The sequence below is a fragment of the Agelaius phoeniceus genome, chromosome 3 (assembly GCF_051311805.1).
Source record: "Agelaius phoeniceus isolate bAgePho1 chromosome 3, bAgePho1.hap1, whole genome shotgun sequence".
Classification (NCBI taxonomy): domain Eukaryota; kingdom Metazoa; phylum Chordata; class Aves; order Passeriformes; family Icteridae; genus Agelaius; species Agelaius phoeniceus.
This window is the reverse complement of record NC_135267.1, coordinates 1,001,728-1,024,583: the sequence shown is the minus strand read 5'-3', so window position 1 is coordinate 1,024,583 and position 22,856 is coordinate 1,001,728. Positions and strand designations below refer to the sequence as shown.

Genomic DNA, 22,856 nt, shown 5'->3' with positions numbered 1-22,856 from the left:
CATGCCACCAGCAGGGCTGGGAGGGGTATCCCTGAGGAATTCCACCCTTGCTCTCCATGTGCTCCATGTCCCCGTCACAGGAGGTTGTTGTTGTTGTGCCCAGGTGATGCAAAACCCTTCAGCTGAGTAAAATTCTGAGCATGGTTTCTTTTGGATGATCAATTTTTGCATCCCAGGAAAAATCCAGCCTAATATCCAGCCTAAATTTCCCTTGGTGCAGCTCAAGGCTGTGTCCTCTGGGTTCTGCCAGTGCTGCCTGGAGAAAGAGCCCAGAATTTTGTATCCCGAGGTCTGGTCTTGCTGAGCTTGGAGGCAGCTCTGAGCAGGTTCTCCTGGGCTGGCACTGGTGTCCTCTGGGGTTTTATTTCTTTTTAGAATGATCCATTTCCCTTGGCTCTCCCACTCCTTCCCCCTTTCCTCATTCGTGTTTTTCCGTCTGTCTGTCTGTCCCCATCACTGGGTAATGTCCAGCCCTCATGAAAGCCGGCAGAGGCACCAAAGGACAGGGATTGCAGAGGTGGGAAGGAGTTTCCTTTGAATCCACCTTTTCCAGCAGCCTTTTTACAGCTCTCTGTGGCTGGTGGTTGCTCCAAATGAGACTCTGGTGACCTGTGGGGTCCTGGACAATCTGAGGGCAGCAGCATCAAACATTGCCCCCTCTGCATTCCCAGGCTGGGGTTCCAAATGCTCCCCAGGCTCCATAAAGCAGGAGAAGTCTCTGGTAGGAGGAAGAAAATTCCCAAAATTCACAGAATGACCAGGTTGGAAGAGACCTTAAAGATGGAGTCCAACCCAGCCCAAACACCTCAGCTAAACCCTGGCACCCAGTGCCACATCCAGGCTTCTAAACACATCCAGGGATGGTGACCCCACCACGTCCCTGGTCCCTGGGAATTCCCAAAATTCCCACATTTCACAGAATTCACAGAATCACTGGGTTGGAAGAGACCTTCAAGATGATCGAGTCCAACCCATCCCCAACACCTCAACTCAGCCCTGGCCCCCAGTGCCACATCCAGGCTTTGTTAAACACACCCAGGCATGGGGACTCCACCACCTCCCCGGGCAGAACATTCCAGAACTTTATCACCCTTTCTGTACAGAACTTTTTCCTGATATCCAGCCTAAATTTCCCTTGGTTCAGCTCGAGGCTGTGTGCTCTGGTTGTGCCAGTGCTGCTGGAGAAAGAGCCCAGCCCCAGCTGAGCACAGGCACCTTTCAGGGGGTGTGGGGGGTGATGGGGGCACCCCTGAGTCTCCTTCTCTCCAGGCTGAGCACCCCCAGCTCCCTCAGGGGTTCCTCACAGGGTTTGTGCTCCCAGCCCCTCTCCAGCCTCGTTTCCCCCTCTGGGCACTCCCCAGGTCCTCAACGTCCTTCCCAAACGGAGGGGCCAGAGCTGGACCCAGCACTCCAGGTGTGCCCTCAGCAGTGCCAGGTACAGGGGAAGGATTCCCCACCCTGCTCCTGCTGGCCACCCCATTCCTGCTGTGGGCAGGACCAGGTTTTCTCACTGCTGTCAGAGGGCTCTGTCCATGTTCTGTAGTCCTCCAAGTGATGTTTTGTAGTCCTCCAAGTGATTCCTGCTCAGGTCAGCCCTGGAATTCCCTGCACAGAGATCTCCGGGCTGCTGGAGACGCTGCGATCCAGAACCAAGGAAAGATAGGGCAGGGCTGGGATGGGATTTGCTGGCAGCTTTCATGCTCCTCTTCTTTGAAGTGCCTTATCCAAGCCCTACCACATCTCCCCCACCTCTCCTGACCCTCATTTCCATCCTTCCCTTCCCTCCCTCCTTTCCATCTCCTCTCTCTGCACTGTTCCCCCCGGACTCAGAGTGATGACAAACTTGGTGACTCTCCCATGAAAGGCTCTAAGGCCCAGGTGAAGAACAAGGACAAGGACAAGGACAAAGACAAGTCCAAGGCACCCAAAGATGACAAGAAAAAGAAGCAGCAGCCAGTCCCTGAGCTCCCCGAGAAGAAGAACAAGCAGAAGATTGATGAACTCAAGGTACTGGGGGGGTGCTTCTGAGGAAGTACCTAATTGTGGGGATTATGTCCTTTAGGACATCTCTCCCTAGGGATTTATCTTGGGATGAGGCTTCCCAGCCTCTCTCCATAGCTGGAGGTCATGAGCAAAGGGGTTGTCCTGGGATAGGCTCATGCCTGGGGCAGCCTGGAGGTGTCCCAGCTCCAAGGGAATGTTTTCCTGCTGGCCCAGCCAGGATTCGGGATAGCCGTGGGCTCTGGTTCAGTGATCTCAAGGATTTCTCAGGATTCATGTCACTTGTGCTTCTGGGGTTCAGATGGGGTTTAGACCTGGATCTTGCACAGAGAGGGAGTGTCCTGGTTTAGGGCAAATTTGGAGGAGAATTTCCAAATTAGGGCCCCTCCAGTAAGCAAACCCACCCGGCCCCTCCCCACAACTGGTTCGGGAAGGATTCCTCGGAGAGAAGTGGAAAGAACCTGTTTATTTAACAGGCACAGCACCCCCAGCACACAAAATGAACAATACCGGATGGCAAAACTCTGAAAATAATATAATGACAAATAATGACAAATAAAGACAAATTACAAATAATGACAAATTCAGAAAGTCTCTCTGGGGGTGGTCGCTCTGTTCTCAGTCCCTCCAGTGCTGGGGCAGCTGCTGCAGGCCGCAAGGTGCAAACTCTCGGTGTTTCCCAGGTCCCAGTCCAGAGCAGGTTCGAAATGGTCAGAAAAAGGAAAGGAGAAACAGTCCAGGAAGAAATTTGGACAGTTTAGCTAAACTAGCTAATGAGCAAAAGCAAGCAGAAGCGAAGCAAGCAAGAGCGAGAGAGAGCAAAGCGAAAAGCAAAAGCAGGAAAAGCAAAAGCTGCAGTGTCTGTGTCCCGCCAGGCTGATAAGAAAACCAAAACAAAACTTTCCCTCTTCAGAGCCAGTCTAAAAGGCACAGAACAGAATATCCAACATTAACAGAACACATGGATGGGGATACAAGCACCATAACGTCACCCTAGGACAGGGAGCAATGGCCCCACCCATTGCTCCAAAATTCCCTTTTTCCAACCCAGTAATGCTGGAGATCCTTCTCCTTCCTTGAAAAATTTACCACTGGGAGCTGAGGTGTTCACAGATTCCCAGGATCACTGAGGCTGGAAAAGCCCTCCCAGCCCATCCAGTCCCAGCTGTGCCTGATCCCCACCTTGTCCCCAGCCCAGGGCACTCAGTGCCACATCCAGGCCTTCCTTGGACACCTGCAGGGATGGGCACTCCAAACCTCCCTGGGCAGCCCCTGCCAAGGCCTGAGCCCCCTTTCCATGAGGAAATTATTCCCAATATCCCATCTGAACCTTCCTGGCACAGCTTGAGGCCGTTTCCTCTTGTCCCACCCCTCGTTCTGAGCCAATCGAGTACTCCCCACATCTTTTGCTCACTTTTGTTTTTATCCCAAATTCCCTCCTTTAAACATTTTTTTTTTCATCTCAGGTCTTCAACAAAGAGCTGGAATCAGAGTTTGACAACTTTGAGGATTGGCTGCACACCTTCAACCTGCTCCGGGGGAAGATTGGGGACAACGACGACAACGCCACGGAGGAGGAGCGGATCGTGGGGAGGTTCAAGGTGAGTGGTTAGGAATTCTGGCCAGGATTTTTGGGGAGGGCGTTTTGGGATGGGTTCGCCTCCACGGAGGCCCGGGGCAGCAGGACTCAGCTGGTCCATACCCTCCCTCGCACCAGGGCTCCATGTGTGTCTACAAAGTGCCGCTCCCCGACGACATCAGCAAGGAGGCAGGGTACGACCCCACTTTCGGGATGTTCCAGGGGATCCCCAGCAACGACCCCATCAACGTGCTGGTCCGAGTCTACATCGTGCGGGTGAGTGGGAATTCGGGGTGTGGCAGGTGGGATCTGGCACTCCCTTCCACCCGGAGCTGGTCCTGGTGCCGTAGGGATGGTGGGATTCAGTTCCAGCACTCCAGGACTGATGCCGTGGGAAGGCTGAGCTGGAACAGAGACTGAACAGAGCTAAGGGATAAAACAAGGATTTATTGAAAGGATCTCCTCCATGGATCCACCTTGGGCAGCACAAGATGAACCAAAATGCTCCCAGAATGCAGAACTGCTCACAGGGTCTCTCACTTTGATAAGTTCTGCTCCATTTGCATCTTGCAGTTCATTGCCCAATTCCAGCTTTAGCCCATGCAGTCCCACCCTGCTTGTTTTTTTCTCTTCATTCCACGATGTTTGTGCTCCTGGGCTGAGATTTGGATCATTTGTCCTTGGTCCCCAGCTGGAGCAGGAATTGTTTTGTCTCCCTGCTCTATGCACAGAGCTCACTGATATGAAGCCCAGACCCACACACTAAAGCAGCACAGAATGTGAAAAATAGAAAAGCTCAAACCTGAGGCATCACCAGTGCTTCAGGACCCTGGATGCAGCTTGAGGACTGAAGCAGCTCCTTGGTTTGGGTGGGAAGGATGGGTTGAGAATGGAATGGTTTGGGTGGGAAGGGACCTAAAAGTCCGTCCTGCTCCACCCGCTGCCGTGGTCAGGGACATCTCCCACTGTCCCAAGCTGTTCAGGGACATCCCAGGATATCCAGACCCAACGCTGTGTGCTCCCAGCACTGGGAGCAGGACAGATCCAAGCTCCTGCCAGATCCAGAGACCTCTCTCCAGCAGGTGGGATGGACTGGCGTGTCCTGGTGCTCAATTCCCATGGATGGTTTGGATCAGCCTGCAGTGTGAGGTGTTGGTTCCTTCCACAGCCACGTCACCACCCTGGCGATGGTTCAGGATGGGAGAGAATGGGAGAAAAAAGGCGGAATGGGATCTGGTAGGATGGAGGAGGTCCTTGTGAAGGACATGACACCTCCTTGAGCACCCATTCCATGATCGGTGACGTGATCCAGCCAACGCACATTTTCCCTCTATACGTGGAATGTGCTCTGGGAAGAATCACTTCCTGACCCCTGAACTGGCCATCCCCCTGTCCCTAAGCATGGAATTCTGCAGCCAGGAACTTGGGAGGGATCTCCGTCCTGCTGGAAGCACCTGGGCTGCCCTTTGCCACCACCTTGTCCCAGTGTGTTACAAACAGAACCTACTTTGGGCTCCGTTTCCCACCAGCCTGGTTCTCCATCCAGAGCTGCTTCCCGCTGGGATGTGGAGTCTCCCCCCCATCACCAGGCTGGAACAGCAGACACCAGCTTGGTCAACCAAGCCCAAAACCAGCCAGGACTGGGTGGATATGTTCTCATCTGCTGCTGTGCCATGCTTGGAGGTGGGACTGGAGAGTTTGGGGGTCCTCACCCCTCTCTGGGAGAATCCACCATGGAGAGGACACAAGGGGAAGGCAGTGGATGTCTCGGCGTCTTGGCCAGGTTTTTGCTGGGGGTGTTTCCTTAGAGTCTCCTCCTCGTCATCTTTCTTGCCTCGGGTGAGATTCCAAAGGTCACTGTGGTGACATCTCAGGACAAAGCCAGTTCCAAACTCTCCCCGAACTAGGACAGAGATTTACATGAGTCGGGAATATTCCCATTTTAATCCAAGACACCGTTTCATCCCCATTTCAGTCCAAGACACTCTGTTTAGGGACTGAAGCGGCCGGGTGCTCTCACGGTGTAGGAATGTGATGGAGCGACCGAATTATCCTTTGTCTGCTGAAAAAGGAAAAAAGCCCAGAAATTCCTCCCCAATTTGGTACAAAAGACACCTCATAGGACCTTTGGGACTTGAACCTCAAACCTGGGGCTGCCAATTGCACAGAGGCCAAGGGGTCCTACCTAGGTAATTCACTAGGAAAAGAAGAGAACAAAGGAAATAATCACTTTTGTGGGGTATTTTAGCAGGAGCAAGAACCTCTTGCCCCTGGCTTGGGCTTTTCTCTGAAAGAGCTTTGTTATTTTGCCTTTTATTAAACCTTTTTCTATTTCCAACACTGCCTCAGAGGCCATCCTGCTGATTTTATGCCATTCTAGGTAGCTGAGCTATCTCAGGTGGGATGGCTTCTCTGAGAGCTCCTAAGACCTGGCTCAAAGAGAAACCCATCCTCAGGGGTGGAGAACGGGTCCATCCCTGAATCCTTGGCTGCTGTGGGCAGCGCTGACCCGTCCCATCTGCTCCCTGCAGGCCACGGACCTCCACCCGGCTGACATCAACGGGAAGGCCGACCCCTACATCGCCATCAAGCTGGGCAAGACGGACATCAAGGACAAGGAGAACTACATCTCCAAGCAGCTGAACCCTGTTTTTGGGAAGTAAGTCTGCGCCTGGAGCTGCCGAGCTGAGCCCGAGCTTGCCAGCCCTCAGACCTGCAGCTGAGGTGTCCCATGGCTGCTCCTTGAGCTGGGTTTATCTTTATTTATTTAGCTTTATTATTTATTTATGGGATTTATCCCACAGTCTGGGTGTCCTTCCAGGATGTCCTCCTTTGCCAGTGTGTGGTCAGCACAGCACCAGGTGTTTAAGAGATGAACCTGAAATTTATCTTATCAAGGTGAAACACCCACTTAGGAATAATTAGACCTAAATTTGAGTGAGAATAAGACACAAACTCAGTGTCTTGGTTTGGAAAGGCAGGAGTCTGCTAAGGAAGGCAGGAGCCTCCCCTGAAATGGAGAATGTAAACCCTCCCCACCTTTCCAAATTGCTATAAATTTTAAATTAAGGGGCTCTCAGGCAAAAAATATGGGAGCAGGAAATAACAGTTCTTTAATGGGGAAGGAAATAAAAGGATAAAATCAACAATGCAGTGCACTGGAACAACACTGCCGGAGTCAGAACCCAACCTGACACCCTGTGGGTCAGGGTGTTGGCAGCAGTCCCATTGGAATTGTGGCTCAGCCCTCCTGCAGTGTCAGGGGTGGCTCTGCTGGAGCAGGGATCCTGTGAGAAAATGATGTAGTCTTCTCCCAAAGATCCAGTGGAAGAAGAGGCAGCTGCTGTTCCTCTGGGAAATCCAGTGGAGAAGCCGTGCTGGTGTTCCAGAATCTCAGATTATATCCGGGTAGGAATGCTTGGCTCCTCCCTCTGGGCGGAGCTGTACTGGTGTTCCAGAATCTCAGATTATATCTGGGTAGGAATGCTTGGCTCCTCCCTCTGGGTGGAGCATCTCACAACGGGATGTTATAATTCTTATCAGCCGTGCAGTGACATTCAATGGCTGTTATCAGCAGGTGTCCCCTCCCGAGGGAGGAGTGATTGTGGTCACTCAGAGAGAGAGATAAGGCAAACTGCCTACTTGACAAAAGACAGCTGCCGTACAGATGGTGATAGAACACATCTTGCCTTGCAAACTCAGTTTCAGGGGTGTTGGGGCATCCAGGTCAAGGGTTTTCCCTCCTGTCGAGGGCTGGTGGTTGAGTTTAACCCCACCTCAGACGTCCTGCAGCGATGGATGCGGACGGAACGCCGTCCATGGGCTGGAGCAGACACACCTCTGTCCTGAGTGGCAGCCAGAGCCCGCAGCAGCTTTTCTCTGCTTCCCCCAATCCCAGATCCTTCGACATTGAGGCCACCTTCCCCATGGAGTCCATGCTGACCGTGGCTGTGTACGACTGGGATTTGGTGGGCACTGATGACCTCATCGGGGAGACCAAGATCGACCTGGAGAATCGCTTCTACAGCAAGCACCGGGCGACCTGCGGCGTGTCCCAGACCTACTCCATGTATGGAAAAAGCCTTTCCTGCTTTTTTTAGGGAAGGTTCAGGGATCTGAACCTTCTACAGGGATTGGAGAGAGGCAAGAGGAAAAAGCCTTTCCTGCCCCACCTCACACCTGGACCCTCCTCCGTGTCACCTCCCACCCAGGGATCCCACAGGATTCTCCCCCCTTGCCTGCTGATCCTGGAATGATTTGTTTTGGGAAAAACTTCAGGCTGTCCAATCCTGCAAGGGGGGCAGGGATGAATGGAGGAGCCTGTGCTATGCCTGCTTTTGTCACCAGGGTTGGGGAGTGGTGGAATGTGTCGTCAGGAGCCCAGGGCAGGAGGGAGGGACTGGAGGGACTGGTGGGAGAGGGGTGAGGTCAGGGCTGAAACGGGAGCAGAGCAAACAGGGCGATGCCGAGCATCAGGAATCAAGCGGGATGCACTGGGAATTCCAGGCCTGGGCCAAAGTTGGGTGGAAGGTGTTTGCAAAAGGGGCACAGAAGGGATCAAGTGCGCTCTGAGGTTTCACCTTTGCTGCCTCAAATTCTTTCCCTGGGAATTCTGGGTGCTTCGTGGTGCAGTGGGGGGTTTTTTCCTGGCAAAAGGGAAAAAAATTTCTTTGTCCTCACAACTTTTTTTTGTCTGATCTTGCCCTCCTGTTCCCAGTCATGGGTACAACACCTGGCGTGACCCCATGAAGCCCTCCCAAATCCTGTCCAAGCTGTGCAAAGAGGGGAAAGTGGATGGGCCGCACTTCGGGCCGGGGGGAAGAGTGAAAGTTGCCAACAGGGTCTTCACCGGCCCCACGGAGATCGAGGATGAAAATGGTACGGGCCTGTGGGATCATCCCGTGGGATGGAGGTTCTGGAGCAGACCAGGGGTCTGGGGGGTCTCCTCATCACCCAGGGTTGGAATCTCAGAGTAGTTTGAATCATGGAGTGGTTTGAAGAGGACCTTTGAAGGTCGCCCAGTCCACCTCCCCCCCAGACAGGTGAGATGGGTGCATCACCCAGCCCTGCAGGCACCATCCCAGTATAGACCAGTCACAGAGTCCTACAGACCCTCTCCAGACCAGAGGGCTCCTCTTGGAACCACTCAAGGACATCCACGGACACCCAAAGCTGCCTCTGGAAATGCCCTCCAAGCAGTCATGTCCCAAGAGCCATGGAGACACCTCCAGCATTTAGGGAATTGTTATCCATGGGAATGCGTTCCCAAAAAATGGGAGATGGGGGTTGTGTCCCAGCACACTCATGTGCACCCAAGAAAGAGGGAAATAGGCCAGGAGGGGTGAAGGAAAGAAGGAAAATGTGGTCGGTGGACATAGGATTGGTTCAGACAGGGAAAAATGAATGGGGATCTGAACCTTCTACAGGGATTGGAGAGAGGCAAGAGGAGTTAGGAAGTGCTGGCTGAGGGACAAAGTGTTCCCAAGGGATGGAGAGGATGGGGCAATTCTGCACCTTGGGACAGTTTTGCAACCCTTGGGAGAAAGTGTTCCCGAAGGATGGAGAGGATGAGGCAGTTCTACACCTTGGGACAAAGTGTTCCCAAAGGATGGAGAGGATGAGGCAGTTTTGCACCTTGGGACAGTTCTGAGACCCTTGGAACAAAGTGTTCCTAAAGGATGGAGGGGCTGAGGCAGTTCTGCACCCTGGAAGAGTTCTGCAACCCCTGGGACAAAGTGTTCCCAAGGGATGGGAGAGGATGAGGCAGTTCTACTTCTTGGGGAACAGTTCTGCACCCTTGGGAACACTTTGTCCCAAGGGATGGGGAGGATGAGGCAGTTCTGCACCCTTGGGACAGTTCTGAGACCCTTGGGAAAAAGTGTTCCCAAAGGATGGAGAGGATGAGGCAGTTCCGCACTTTGGGACAGTTTTGCAACCCTTGGGACAAAGTGTTCCCAAAGGATGGAGAGGGTGAGGCAGTTCTGCACCTTGGGTACAAAGTGTTCCCAAGGGATGGAGAGGATTAGGCAGTTCTGCACCTTGGGACAAAGTGTTCACAAGGAATGGGGAAGATGAGGCAGTTCTGCACCTTGGCACAGTTCTGCACCCTTGGGAACGCTTTGTCCAAGGGAATGAGAGGATGAGGCAGTTCTGCACCTTGGGACAAAGTGTCCCAAGGGATGGGAGAGGAAGAGGCATTTCTGCACCTTGGGACAGTTCTGCACCCTTGGGACAAAGTGTTCCCAAAGGGTGGAGAGGATGAGGCAGTTCTGCACCTTGGGGAACAGTTCTGCACCCTTGGGACGAAGTGTTCCCAAGGGATGGGAGAGGAAGAGACAGTTCCACATCTTGGGGGACAGTTCTGAACTTTGGGACAAAATGTTCCCAAAGGATGGAGAAGATGAGGCAGTTCTGCACCTTGGGACAGTTCTGAGACCCTTAGGACAAAGCGTTCCCAAAGGATGGAGAGGGTGAGGCAGCTCTGCACCTTGGAGCACAGGGTGCTTTGCTGTCCCTGTGTCCCTGTCCCAGCTGTCCACGCTCTCCTTTGTCCTCCAGGCCAGAAGAAGCCGACGGACGAGCACCTGGCGCTGGCGGTGCTGCGGCACTGGGAGGACATCCCGCGGGCCGGCTGCCGCCTCGTCCCCGAGCACGTGGAGACGCGGCCGCTGCTCAACCCCGACAAGCCGGGCATCGAGCAGGTCTGGCATTCCAGCGGGAATGGGGGCAGCCCACGGGGGCCAGCACGGCCCTAACCCAGCTCAGGGCGGGCAGGTCACCCTGGGGTGCCAGCAGAGAAAATCTCCAGCGCCTCCCGATCCATCCTCATCCATTTCGCATTCCACGGTGCCTCCTGATTCCCCACATCTGGGCACCTGGGAGCAAAATTCCCAATGGATTCCCAGGCAGAAGGGACTGGAAACCCGCAGGCTGCCGTGCACAAAAGGCAGTGCTGGGAATTCCCTGGAGACCCTGAAACTCCTGGAGCCCTCAGGAGGACTCATAGCCTGTGTTGGGGGGAGAATCACATCCCTGTTGAGTCAAGGGGGGAGAGTGGGAGCAGAGTTAGGTTCTGGTCGTTTTGCAGACCAAATTTTGGTCAGAAATCGCCCAAAATCCACTCTTGGGCTGCCCCGTTGAGCCTTTGGCAAGTTCCTTGCAGAGGGTGGGAGCAGAGGAGGGAAAGCTCCCCCTGGAGCTTGGCTCACCCTGGTGAGGCTGATCCAAGCTCACATGGAGATCATGGAATCATGGAATGGTTTGGGCTGGAAGTGCCTTAAAACCCACCCAGTTTCACCCCCTCCATGAGACGTTTCTGCAGGGGTGGAGAAGGATTCGTGGCATGGGAGAAGCTCGTCCCACTCCACATCTGGCCTGGCTGGGGTGATGGCTGTGGGAAGAGGGGGACACTGGTGGGGAGGGGACAGGAGGGACAAGGGGAGCTGACTGTGCCTCTCCCACCCCACAGGGCCGCCTGGAGATGTGGGTGGACATGTTCCCCATGGACATGCCAGCGCCCGGCCCTGCCATCGATATTTCTCCTAGGAAACCAAAGAAGTAAGGAACTTAATTACTGGGATCGGTTGGCAGCCCAGCCAAAAAATGGGGAATGGAGAGGTCAGGGATGGAGCCCGGCTTCCCCCATCTCCTGCTGCTGCTCCATGGCCAGCCCAGCCCTCTGCTTGCATTCCTCATCCATGCTGCCATTCCCAGAGATCCCAACGCTGGAGGCAGGTCCAGAGCTGCTCCTGAGGGTGGGATCTCACATCTCCCATCCTCTGCAGATCCCGATCTTCTTGAACTGGGAAATTGTGACCGTGGTCACAAGGGTTTTCAGGATGAAGAAGAGACGAGAATGTTGACTCTATGATCAGAAGGCTTGATTTATTATTTTATGATATATGTTACATCAAGACTATACTAAAAAGAAATAGAAAGGAAAGGGTTTCTTCAGAAGCTATCTAAGCTAAGAATAGAAAAGAATGAATAACAAAGATCTGTGTCTCAGACAGAGAGCAAGAGCCAGCTCTGCCATGAGTGGTCAGGAAATCCAAACATCCCCAGGAGACCAATCACGGGTTTACCTGTTGCATTCTACAGCAGCAGATAGCCATTGTTTCCTTTTGGTTGCTGAAACTGCAGCTTCTCACAAGGAAAAATCCTAAGAAAGGATTTTTCATGAAAGATGTCTGCGACAGGAAATTCCATCGTTGCCTGGGCAGAGCAGAGTGCCCAGCCCTGAGCCTCTCCTGGGCAGGGGCAGGGTGATTCCCAGGGCAGTTTGGATGGGGCTTTTCCAGGACATGGTGGACAGAGGGATGGGTGGTGGAGGCCCCTGGGGCAGCATTCCAGGCAGGAAAGAGCAGGGACAGACGGCGCACGGTGGGGGAAGAAGGGCATTTCTTCCCTCAATATCCCTTCTAGACCTTTCTCACTCTCCTGGCCTGGGTCTTTGGGCTCTTTTTCCTGCCCCCAGGGCTGGGATACAGGGATGGCGCTGGGAATCCCGATGGGATTGTGCACAATCTCTTGTGCATCCCAGGCAGCCGATGCCTTGGGTGGAGAGAACATCCCTGGATCCCAGCTGGGAGAGGCACAGCACGGGACAAGGCAGGAGAAAAGGAAAAGGTGAAGGAATCCCATGGATGGGCTCAGCCAGGGCACTGCCAGAGGGGGATCCCAAAGGAAGGGGGTTCGGGAAAATGTAAATCCACTTTTCTCACCTGGAGACCTCCTGGCACGTCCATGAGGTGCTGTGGCCACGTGTCCTGAGCCTCCCCTCGCTGCAGGAGCCGGGATCCTGCTCTTCCTCCACCCACTCCCACTTCCTCTGTGTGGAAGTTTTAATTTGAAACTGGGTAGAAACACTGATTTTGTGTAGTCTGCCCATTTTGCTAATTTGAGAGTTTTAAGATTTTTTTGCTAATTTGAGAGTTTCTTAATTTTAAGATTCCAAGGTTTCAAAGTTTCTTCTTTTAAGATTTCAAAGTACTGAAGAGTGTGGTAGGTTTTGGTATTGGTTAATTGCTGGTGTATTTATTTCTTGTGAGATAGGATTAGGAGAAAGGTAAAGCAGGCTTAAAACTTTCAAAGGGTATAAAGAAAATTTTATCAATGGTGATTAAAAGAAAAAAAAAGCAGTAGGAATTAAGACAAGCTTTTTTTAAACACTTTTACTCTCCCTAAAACTTTTTTTTTCCTACTGATAATGTAAAGAAACAAAACTTTAAATTTCTAGTCAGTTTGCTGCCTCTAAAATAGTCCCTTTTTTAAGTTTACTCAGGAAGAGAAGTCTTTCTAGTTAATGTTATGGAGACTTCTTTAGAAGAGGAAAAGCAGTTTTCTCGTGGTTCTTAATCTGGTCACAAATTGCAGCCGCCCGGGGGAAATCTGCTATCGTGAAGTTCTCCTTATTTTCCACAAGCCTTCCCACAGCTCGTTTATGGGTTATATTTATGGTTTATGTTTCACCATCAAGAAATTCCCGGCCAAGCAGAGGTGATGGGAACCTCCCCAGGCTGCTGGGAATTCCTGGAGACCCTGAAACTCCTGGAGCCCTCAGGAGGACTCATAGCCTGTTTTGGGGGGAATCACAGCCCTGTTGAGTCAAGGGGGGGAGAGCAGGAACAGAGTTGGGCTCTGTTTGCAGACCAAATTTTGGTCAGAAATCCCCCAAAATCCAATCCTGGGCTGCCCCGTTGAGTCTTTGGCGGGTTCTTTGCAGAGGGTGGGAGCAGAGGAGGGAAAGCTCCCCTTGGAGCTTGGCTCACCCTGGTGAGGCCGATCCAAAATCATGTGGAGATCATGGAATCATGGAATGATTTGGGTTGGAAAAGACTTTAAAGCTCAACTTGTTCAACTCCCTGCCATGGAAGGGACTCCTTCCACCATCCCAGGGTGCTCCCAGCCCCATCCAAGACTTGGACATTCCCAGGGATCCAGGGGCAGTCACAGCTGTGCTGGGAATTCCAGCCCAGCCCCTCCTCACCCTGCCAGGGAACAATCCCTAATTCCCAATATCCCATCCATCCCTGCCCTCTGGCACTGGGAGCCATTCCCTGGCTCCTGTCCCTCCAGGCCTTGTCCCCAGTCCCTCTCCAGCTCTCCTGGAGCCCCTTCAGGCCCTGCCAGGGGGTCTGAGCTCTCCCTGCACCTTTCTCCAGGTGAACATTCCCAGCTCTGCCAGCCTGTCCCCATAGGAAGAGTCCCATCCCTGTAATCATCTCCATGGTTGAGATCCCTCCTGTCCCTGATCCCTGATCCTGCCCTCCAGATCCCTGGGAGAGATCCCTGTGAGCAATTCCCTGTTCCTGGCAGCTGGCTCTGCTTTCTGGCAGCACCACCCTGCCCTCTCCTATCCCATTCCCTGCTCCCATTCCCTGCTCCCATTCCCTGCTCCCGTGCCTCACCTCCCTTTCCCTCCCTCGGGCAGGTACGAGCTCAGGGTGATCGTGTGGAACACGGACGAGGTCATCCTGGAGGACGACGACTACTTCACCGGGGAGAAATCCAGTGACATTTTTGTCAGGGGGTAGGTAAAGAATTCCACTGGGGAGAAATCCAGTGACATTTATGACAGGGGGTAGGTACAGCCTGGAATTCCACCAGGGAGAAATCCAGTGACATTTCTGTCAGGGAATATGTGCAGAATTCCACCAGGGAGAAATCCAGTGACAATTTTGTCATGGGGTAGGTACAGTCTGGAATTCCACTGGGGAGAAATCCAGTGACAATTTTGTCAGGGGGTAGGTACAGCCTGGAACTCCACCAGCACCTCCTTCACCAGTGAAAAATCCAGTGACATTTTTGTCAGTGGGTAGGTACAGCCTGGAATTCTAATGGCAAGAAATTCAGTGACATTTTTGTCGTGGGGTGGGTACAACCTGGAATTCCACTGGGGAGAAATCCAGTGACATTTTAGTCAGGGGTTAGGTACAGCCTGGAATTCCACCGGGGAGAAATCCAGTGACAATTTTGTCAGGGGGTAGGTCCAGCTTGGAATTCCAATGGTGTCTCCTTCACCGGGGAGGAATCCAGTGACAATTTTGTCAGGGGGTAGGTCCAGCTTGGAATTCCAATGGTGTCTCCTTCACCAGGGAGAAATCCAGCAACATTTTTGTCAGGGGCTAGGTACAGCCTGGAATTCCACCAGGGAGAAATCCAGTGACAATTTTGTCATGGGGTGGGTACAGCCTGGAATTCCACTGGGGAGAAATCCAGTGACATTTCTGTCAGGGAATATGTGCAGAATTCCACCAGGGAGAAATCCAGTGACATTTTTGTCAGGAGATAGGTACAGCCTGGAAATCTACCAGGGAGAAATCCAGTGACATTTTTGTCAGGGGGTAGGTAAAGAATTCCACTGGGGAGAAATCCAGTGACATTTCTGTCAGGGAATATGTGCAGAGTTCCACCAGGGAGAAATCCAGTCACATTTTTGTCAGGAGGTAGGTACAGCCTGGAATTCCACCAGGGAGAAATCCAGTGACATTTTGTCAGGGAGTAGGTATAGCCTCAAATTCCACCAGTGAGAAATCCAGTGACAATTTTGTCAGGGTGTAGGTAAAGAATTCCACTAGGGAGAAATCCAGTGACATTTCGTCAGGGGGTAGGTACAGCCTCAAATTCCACCAGGAAGAAATCCAGCGACATTTTAGTCAGGGGGTAGGTCCAGCTTGGAATTCTAATGGCGAGAAATCCAGTGACATTTTTGTCGTGGGGTGGGTACAGCCTGGAATTCCACCAGGGAGAAATCCAGTGACAATTTTGTCAGGGGGTGGGTACAGCCTGGAATTCCGCTGGTGAGAAATCCAGTGACATTTCTGTCAGGGAATATGTGCAGAATTCCACCAGGGAGAAATCCAGTCACATTTTTGTCAGGGGGTGGGTACAACCTGGAATTCCACCGGTGCCCCCTCCGCCTCTCCTGGGGTGGGCCCAGTTCCCACCGGGGTGGGACACGGGCGGTGCTGAGAGATTCAAACCAGCCAGGACTGGGTCGATTCGTTCCCATCTGCTGCTCTGCCATGCTTGGAGGTGGGACTGGAGAGTTTGGGGGTCCTCACCCCTCTCTGGGGAGAATCCAGCATGGAGAGGGCACAGGGGGAAGGGGATGGATGTCTCAGCATTTTGGCCAGGTTTTTGCCGGGGGTGTTTCCCGAGAGTCTCTTTTCTTGCCTCTGATGAGATTCCAAAGATTCTGCTGGCATCTCCTGTGCTGTTTCCTGCCTCTCTCCTTTCTCCTTGGCTGCCCTTCGAGCAGGCCCTGCTTGGAGCTGTGGGTGCTTGTCTGGAGCTCCACTGGGGTGGCTTTGGATGGTGACAATTTCCTGGCGGGAGAGGAGATGCCTGGCATTGCAGAGGCCGAGAGACACGGACCATGCTGTACGCAAACAAAGCCAGTTTATTACACTAATTACCAATATTTGCAGTTCTTAACTTCCACACAAACTTTCCCACTCTGACCCCCTTGCCCCTGTTCCCTCAGCAACAAAATCTTTTTGGTTATGAAGCCCCTGTTACATCCTCTTGCACCAGCAATGTCCTTGTTACATCTCCTCTCAATGGAGCAGTCAGAGTGATCTGTGGTTGTGTTCCTCACTCAGGGCTCGACAAATGTGGAGTTTTTCTTCACTCGGGGTCACCAAATGTGGTTGTGTTCGCAGGGGTCCCAGGATGAGGGAAGAGATGAGAATCTTGACTCCATTTTTCAGAAGGCTGATTTATTATTTTATGATATATATTATATTAAAAGAAAATTATATATTAAAACTATGCTAAAAGAATAGAAGAAAGGATTTCATCAGAGGAAAGGAAAGGAAAGGAAAGGAAAGGAAAGGAAAGGAAAGGAAAGGAAAGGAAAGGAAAGGAAAGGAAAGGAAAGGAAAGGAAAGGAAAGGAAAGGAAAGGAAAGGAAAGGAAAGGAAAGGAAAGGAAAGGAAAGGAAAGGAAAAGGGAAAGGGAAAGGGAAAGGGAAAGGGAAAGGGAAAGGGAAAGGGAAAGGGAAAGGGAAAGGGAAAGGGAAAGGGAAAGGGGAAAGGGAAAGGAAAGGAAATCTTGTGACTGACCAGAGAGTCCGAGACAGCCAGACTGTCTCAAACAGTCTCAAAACAACCACACGAGACCAATCAAAGATGCACCTGTTGCATTCCACAGGAGCAGATAATTACTGTTTACATTTCAGTTTCTGAGGAGAAAAAAGGATTTTTCATAAAATATGTCCGTGGCAGCTCCCAGCTCCTGTACAACTCCTTCACATCTCCTCGCCCAGGGTAAACCCTCAGACAGCCCCCTTGAATCTCCTTCTCCTGAAGTTCCCTGGCATCCTCCTGCCCCTTGGATTTGCTGCTGCGGTGTCTGGAGCAGCCCTGTCACCCTTGCGCCGAGGTCAGGGCAGGAAGAGGCGAGAGGCAGGATCGCAGCAAAGGCAAAGAAGGTTTTATCCAAAAGAACCGCACGGTTTTTATAGAGTGGTGCAACAGATTCTGTTCTATTGGCTGAATAACAGAAACATCTTTCTCACACGCTGTCCTTGAGAGGAACAGAAAAACAAGGTAGAAAAACGCCACCTGAAAATTGTTTATAGTCAACAAGTTATCACATCTTTGCAGCTCCCCAAAATTTCTCAGAAGCCGCTGTGAGAATCGCCTGCCGTTTCCCTCTCTCTCTGTCCCGTGGCATCCACACAGCCCCATCCCCTTGTTCATAACTTTCAGGTTTTTTTAGTCCTGGAGACACCCTGGCTGCCTGGACGGGGTGGTCCTGTCCCCTCTCCTGCCCCATGTAAACCCGTGCCCCCTCTCACCTCCCGGGCCCTGCAGGTGGCTGAAGGGGCAGCAGGAGGACAAGCAGGACACGGATGTCCATTACCACTCCCTCACTGGTGAAGGCAACTTCAACTGGCGCTACATCTTCCCCTTCGACTACCTGATGGCCGAGGAGAAGATCGTCATCTCCAAGAAGGAGTCCATGTTCTCCTGGGATGAGACCGAGTACAAGATCCCGGCCCGCCTCACCCTGCAGGTCTGGGACGCCGACCACTTCTCGGCTGATGATTTCCTGGGTACGTGCAGGGTCCAGAGCACCCCACGCACCCCCTGAGATGCTGCAGGATGGAGCAGGTGGGGTGAGAGGGCAGGAGGGGTCTGCAGAGGGGTCTGGTTCTGGACAGGCTGGATCCATGGGCCAAGGACGAGGGCCAGGTCCTGAACTGGGGTCACACCAGCACCACTGAGCACTCCAGGCTGGGAAAGAGTGGTGGGAAAGACTCTGGGGGTGCTGTGCCGGTGGCTGGACATGAGTACAGGTGTGCCAAGGTGGGCAGGATGCCACTGGCCCCTGGGCTGTGCCAGCTCTGGGGTGGCAGCAGGGCCAGGGCAGTGCCCGTCCCCTGTGCTGGCACTGCTGGGGCACCTCCAGGGCTGGGGGCAGCTCTGGGCCCCTCCTGACACGAGAGACCTGCAGGGGCTGGAGCTGGGAAGGGAATGGAGCCCCAGGAGGGGCTGAGGGAGCTGGGCAGGGAATGGAGCCCCAGCAGGGGCTGAGGGAGCTGGGAAGGGAATGGAGCCCCAGGAGGGGCTGAGGGAGCTGGGCAGGGAATGGAGCCCCAGGAGGGGCTGAGGGAGCTGGGCAGGGAATGGAGCCCCAGGAGGGGCTGAGGGAGCTGGGCAGGGAATGGAGCCCCAGCAGGGGCTGAGGGAGCTGGGCAGGGAATGGAGCCCCAGCAGGGGCTGAGGGAGCTGGGCAGGGGCTCAGCCTGGAGCAAAGGAGGCTCAGGGGGGCCCTTGTGGCTCTGCACAAGTCCCTGGCAGGAGGGCACAGCCAGGGGGGGTCGGGCTCTGCTCCCAGGGAACAGGGACAGGACAAGGGGAAATGGCCTCAGGCTGGGCCAGGGCAGGCTCAGGGTGGACACCAGGAGGAATTTCTGCATGGAAAGGGGGCTCAGGCCTTGGCAGGGGCTGCCCAGGGGGGTTTGGGGTGCCCATCCCTGCAGGTGTCACCTGGATGTGGCACTGAGTGCCCTGGGCTGGGGACAAGGTGGGGATTTGGCACAGGTTGGGCTTGAGGGTCTGGGAGCTCTTTTCCAACATTCATGTCTCCATGATTCTGAGATCCCTTTTCTCCACTGCTCCTGTAGCCCAGACACCCCGTTTCTCCTCCCCAGACCTGGTTTAGAGCTGCTCCCAGGGCAGGAGATGCTGGCCCAGCCCATCTCCAGCCAAGGACTTGGCCTTTTGGGCATGCCAACCTCTGTCCTCCCCTCTGTCCTGCCAGGGGCCATCGAGCTGGACCTGAACCGCTTCCCCCGGGGAGCCAAGACATCCAAGCAGTGCAGCCTGGAGATGGTGACCAACGAGGCTGAGCTGCCCATGATCTCCATCTTCAAGCAGAAGCGGGTCAAGGGCTGGTGGCCATTCGTGGCCAGAGATGAGAACGACGAGCTGGAGATCACTGTAAGCATGGGGAAAAGGGAGGGTTTGCCTCCTGGGCGCTGCACTCTTGGTGGACACCCTGCATCCCCCTCATGGCTTTGATCCTTCTGGCCTGGGAGCACGTCCCAGGCCTCAGCACAGCTCTCTGCTCCCTGCAGGGCAAGGTTGAGGCTGAGCTGCACCTTCTGACAGCGGAGGAGGCCGAGAAATCCCCTGCTGGGCTGGCTCGGAATGAGCCTGATCCCCTGGAGAAACCCAAGTGAGTGGGAGAAGCCTCTCTGCAGCAGGGACCTGGGATTATGGGATTCTGCTCCCACCTGGAGTTCTGCATCCAGCTCCGAGCCCCAAAACCTGCTGGAAAGGGGCTAGAGAAGGCCACGGAGGTGTTCTGAGTATGGAGCCCCTCTGCCATGGAGCCAGGCTGGGAGAGCTGGAGAGGAGAAGGATCCAGGGAGAGCTCAGAGCCCCTGGCAGGGCCTGAAGGGGCTCCAGGAGAGCTGCAGAGGGACTGGGGACAAGGCCTGGAGGGCCAGGAGCCAGGGAATGGCTCCCAGTGCCACAGGGCAGGGCTGGATGGGATCTTGGGAACTGGGAATTGTTCCCTGGCAGGGTGGGCAGGCCCTGGCACAGGGTGCCCACCCTGGATCCCTGGCAGTGCCCAAGGCCAGGCTGGACAGGGCTTGGAGGAACCTGGGATAGTGGAAGAGATCCCTACCCATGGCAGGGAGTGAAACAAAAAAAAACAAGATCAGCTTTAAGGTCCATGAATCCCTTTCCCACGGCGATGGATTAACGAGGGGTGTTTGGTTCCCCTGCAGCCGCCCGGACACGTCGTTCATCTGGTTCCTGAACCCGCTCAAGTCCATCAAATACCTCATCTGCACCCGCTACAAGTGGCTCATCATCAAGATCGTGCTGGCCCTGCTGCTCCTCATCATGGTGGCCCTGTTCCTCTACAGCATGCCCGGATACATGGTCAAGAAGCTGCTGGGAGCATGAAGGGCTGGAGCCTCTCCTGTGTCCCCAGCCCGCTGCACAACCTTCCCAGCTCCACGTCCTTCTCCTCCCTGTGACCTCTGGGCAGCCCTGGGGGCGTCTCCTCCCCTGCTGCTGCTGCTGCTGGGTCTCCTCTGTGCATTCCTTCTCTGTGGGTCCCACTCAGGTTTTAGGGCCAGGGAAATGCAGCGGGAGCATGGCAAAGATCCCCCTACATCCCGCACCAGGGCTGGGAGAGGTGCCCAGCTGGCTGCTGTGGGAGTCCCTGAGGCCTCTGGCCATTGGGATTGTGGCTGGTGCCTTCCTGGGAATCAGGAGAAGGAGAGGGGAGCTGGGGCTGTGTCACTGGAGCTGTGGGAGTGCTCTGGAAAGGCTCCTTGGAGGGATGTTCAGGGTCCAGGATGGAGCAGGGAGCTGGGATGGAGCAGCTGGGGACGTGCCGGCCCCAGCAGAGTGAGAGCACAGAGCATCCCCAGGGCCTGTCCCCACTGCCAGCACCATCCCTGCTCCACTCAGAGCTCTGGAGGTCACCATTCCCTGGCACAGGGATCTGTCCCCACCTCGGGAATGCTGGACATGGTGCCCAGCAGTGAGGGCACAGAGCATCCCCAGGGCCTGTCCCCACGGCCAGCACCATCCCTGCTCCACTCAGAGCTCTGGAGGTCACCATTCCCTGGCACAGGGATCTGTCCCACCTCGGGAATGCTGGACATGGTGCCCAGCAGAGTGAGAGGGCACAGAGCATCCCCAGTGCCTGTCCCTGCTCCTGTCAGAGCTCTGTAGATCACCATTCCCTGGCACAGGGATCTGCCCCACCTCAGAAATGCTGGACATGGTGCCCAGCAGTGAGGGCACAGAGCATCCCCATTTCCTGTCCCTGCTCCTCTTGGAGCTTTGTAGGTCACCATTCCATGGCACAGGGATCTGTCCCCACCTCGGGAATGCTGGACATGGTGCCCAGCAGAGTGAGAGTGCACAGAGCATCCCCAGTGCCTGTCCCCACTGCCAGCACCATCCCTGCTCCTCTCGGGGCTCTGTAGGTCACCATTCCCTGGCACAGGGATCTGTCCCCACCTCGGGAATGCTGGACATGGTGCCCAGCAGAGTGAGAGGGCACAGAGGATCCCCAGTGCCCGTCCCTGTCGCTGCAGGCCCCCAGCCGGGTAATAATGAGCATTGACTTCATGATTGTAGAAGTTTGATTAATTGCTTTATTCTTCTATACTATATTATACTATACTATTAGATGAAACTCATAACCCTTACAGACAGTCTGATACAGTTTTGACCTAATTGGTCAATCGATCTAAACACCATCACCAGTGTTTAATTAACAAACTACTCCTTGGTAAACAATCTCCATAACACATTCTGCATGTGTTACAACAACAGGTGCAGCAAATGGAGACAAGAATTGTTTCCCATTCCTTTTTCTGAGCGGTCTCACAGCTTCCCAGGAAAATCCTGGGAGAGAACTATGTCCCTGCTCCTGTCAGGGCTCTGGAGGTTGGTTTGCACAGCAGCCGCTTTAATACAAATATTCCCTCTTTTTATGGACTGTTCCAATACATTCAGACCAGGTTGGTCAATCAATCAATACATTTCTCCTGATTGGCTAATTAACAAAAACACCTTTCTTATAAACAATCTTTGAGAAAAACCAGAAGGCAGGGAGTAGGAAAACACCACCTGCAGGTTCTTTATAAGAACAAGCTATCATTGTTTCTCTACAGCTTCCAAAAGTCCTGCAAGTCTGCCCTGAGAAAACTGACCTGGTTTTCTCGCTCTCTGACCAGGCTGTCACATCCACACCTGTCCTCACTGCCAGTGCCTGTCCCTGCTCCACTCAGAGCTCTGGATGTCACATTCCCTGGCACAGGGATCTGTCCCACCTCAGAAATGCTGGACATGGTGCCCAGCAGAGTGAGAGGGCACAGAGCATCCCCAGCACTGTCCCTGCTCCTCTCAGAGCCCTGGAGGTCCCATTCCCTGGCACAGGGATCTGTCCCACCTCGGGAATGCTGGACATGGTGCCCAGCAGAGTGAGAGTGCACAGAGCATCCCCAGTGCCTGTCCCCACTGCCAGCACCATCCCTGCTCCACTCAGAGTTCTCGAGGTCACATTCCCTGGAACAGGGATCTGTGGATCTGTCCCACCTTGGGAATGCTGGACATGGTGCCCAGCAGTGAGGGCACAAAGCATGCCCAGCACTGTCCCCACTCCACTTAGAGCTCTGGATGTGAGATACCCTGGCACAGGGATCTGTCCCACCTCGGGAATGCTGGACATGGTGCCCAGCAGTGAGGGCACAGAGCATCTCCAGGGCCTGTCCCCACTGCCAGCACCATCCCTGCTCCTCTTGGAGCCTCCATCCTGGCACAGGGATCTTCCCCACCTCAGGAATGCTGGACATGGTGCCCAGCAGGTCCTGCAGAGAGCCCTGGAGTGGGCCAGGGGGGGCAGACCCTGCCCTCTGCCCCCACAGTTCCAGCAGAGACTGGGACATGTCCCACAGCTCAAACATCTCCCCAACATCGCCCACCCAGAGTTGGCTGTGGCTGGACATCCCCAGGGCTCACAGCTCCTCTGGCACAGTGTGAGCTCCCGGCGTCCTTCTGGATTCTCCCTGTATTTTGTTTGGCTGGGTAATTTTGTGGCTGGAGTCCTTCTGGCCATGTGTCCTCGGGAAGGGCTCTGTCCTCGGCTCTCCGCAATATCCAGATGCTGCAGAGCCGCCTTTCCCAGCTCCCAGTGCGCAAGACCCCCACTGAAGAACTGAGGACACCTCAGACCTGTTTTAATGAGGATGTTACTGTTCCAATCAGTCAATAAAAACCAGTTTCACGTC

The 22,856-nt window shown here is 54.1% G+C and overlaps 1 protein-coding gene across 5 annotated transcripts in view; it reads left to right on the top strand.

Moving 5' to 3' along the window:
* The window catches only part of OTOF (otoferlin), a 118,749-nt gene extending 95,893 nt beyond the window's left edge, over nt 1-22,856 (top strand). For all 5 annotated transcript variants that reach the window (XM_077176419.1, XM_077176418.1, XM_077176416.1 and 2 more), the window contains 13 exons: nt 1,865-2,007; nt 3,468-3,602; nt 3,719-3,856; nt 6,112-6,239; nt 7,479-7,649; nt 8,298-8,458; nt 10,139-10,281; nt 11,049-11,137; nt 14,013-14,111; nt 17,401-17,642; nt 18,854-19,032; nt 19,170-19,270; nt 19,830-22,856. In XM_077176419.1, coding sequence (XP_077032534.1) covers nt 1,865-2,007; nt 3,468-3,602; nt 3,719-3,856; nt 6,112-6,239; nt 7,479-7,649; nt 8,298-8,458; nt 10,139-10,281; nt 11,049-11,137; nt 14,013-14,111; nt 17,401-17,642; nt 18,854-19,032; nt 19,170-19,270; nt 19,830-20,010 — 1,910 coding nt within the window. In that variant the 3' untranslated portion in view covers nt 20,011-22,856. The remainder of the gene's footprint in view (nt 1-1,864; nt 2,008-3,467; nt 3,603-3,718; nt 3,857-6,111; nt 6,240-7,478; nt 7,650-8,297; nt 8,459-10,138; nt 10,282-11,048; nt 11,138-14,012; nt 14,112-17,400; nt 17,643-18,853; nt 19,033-19,169; nt 19,271-19,829) is intronic.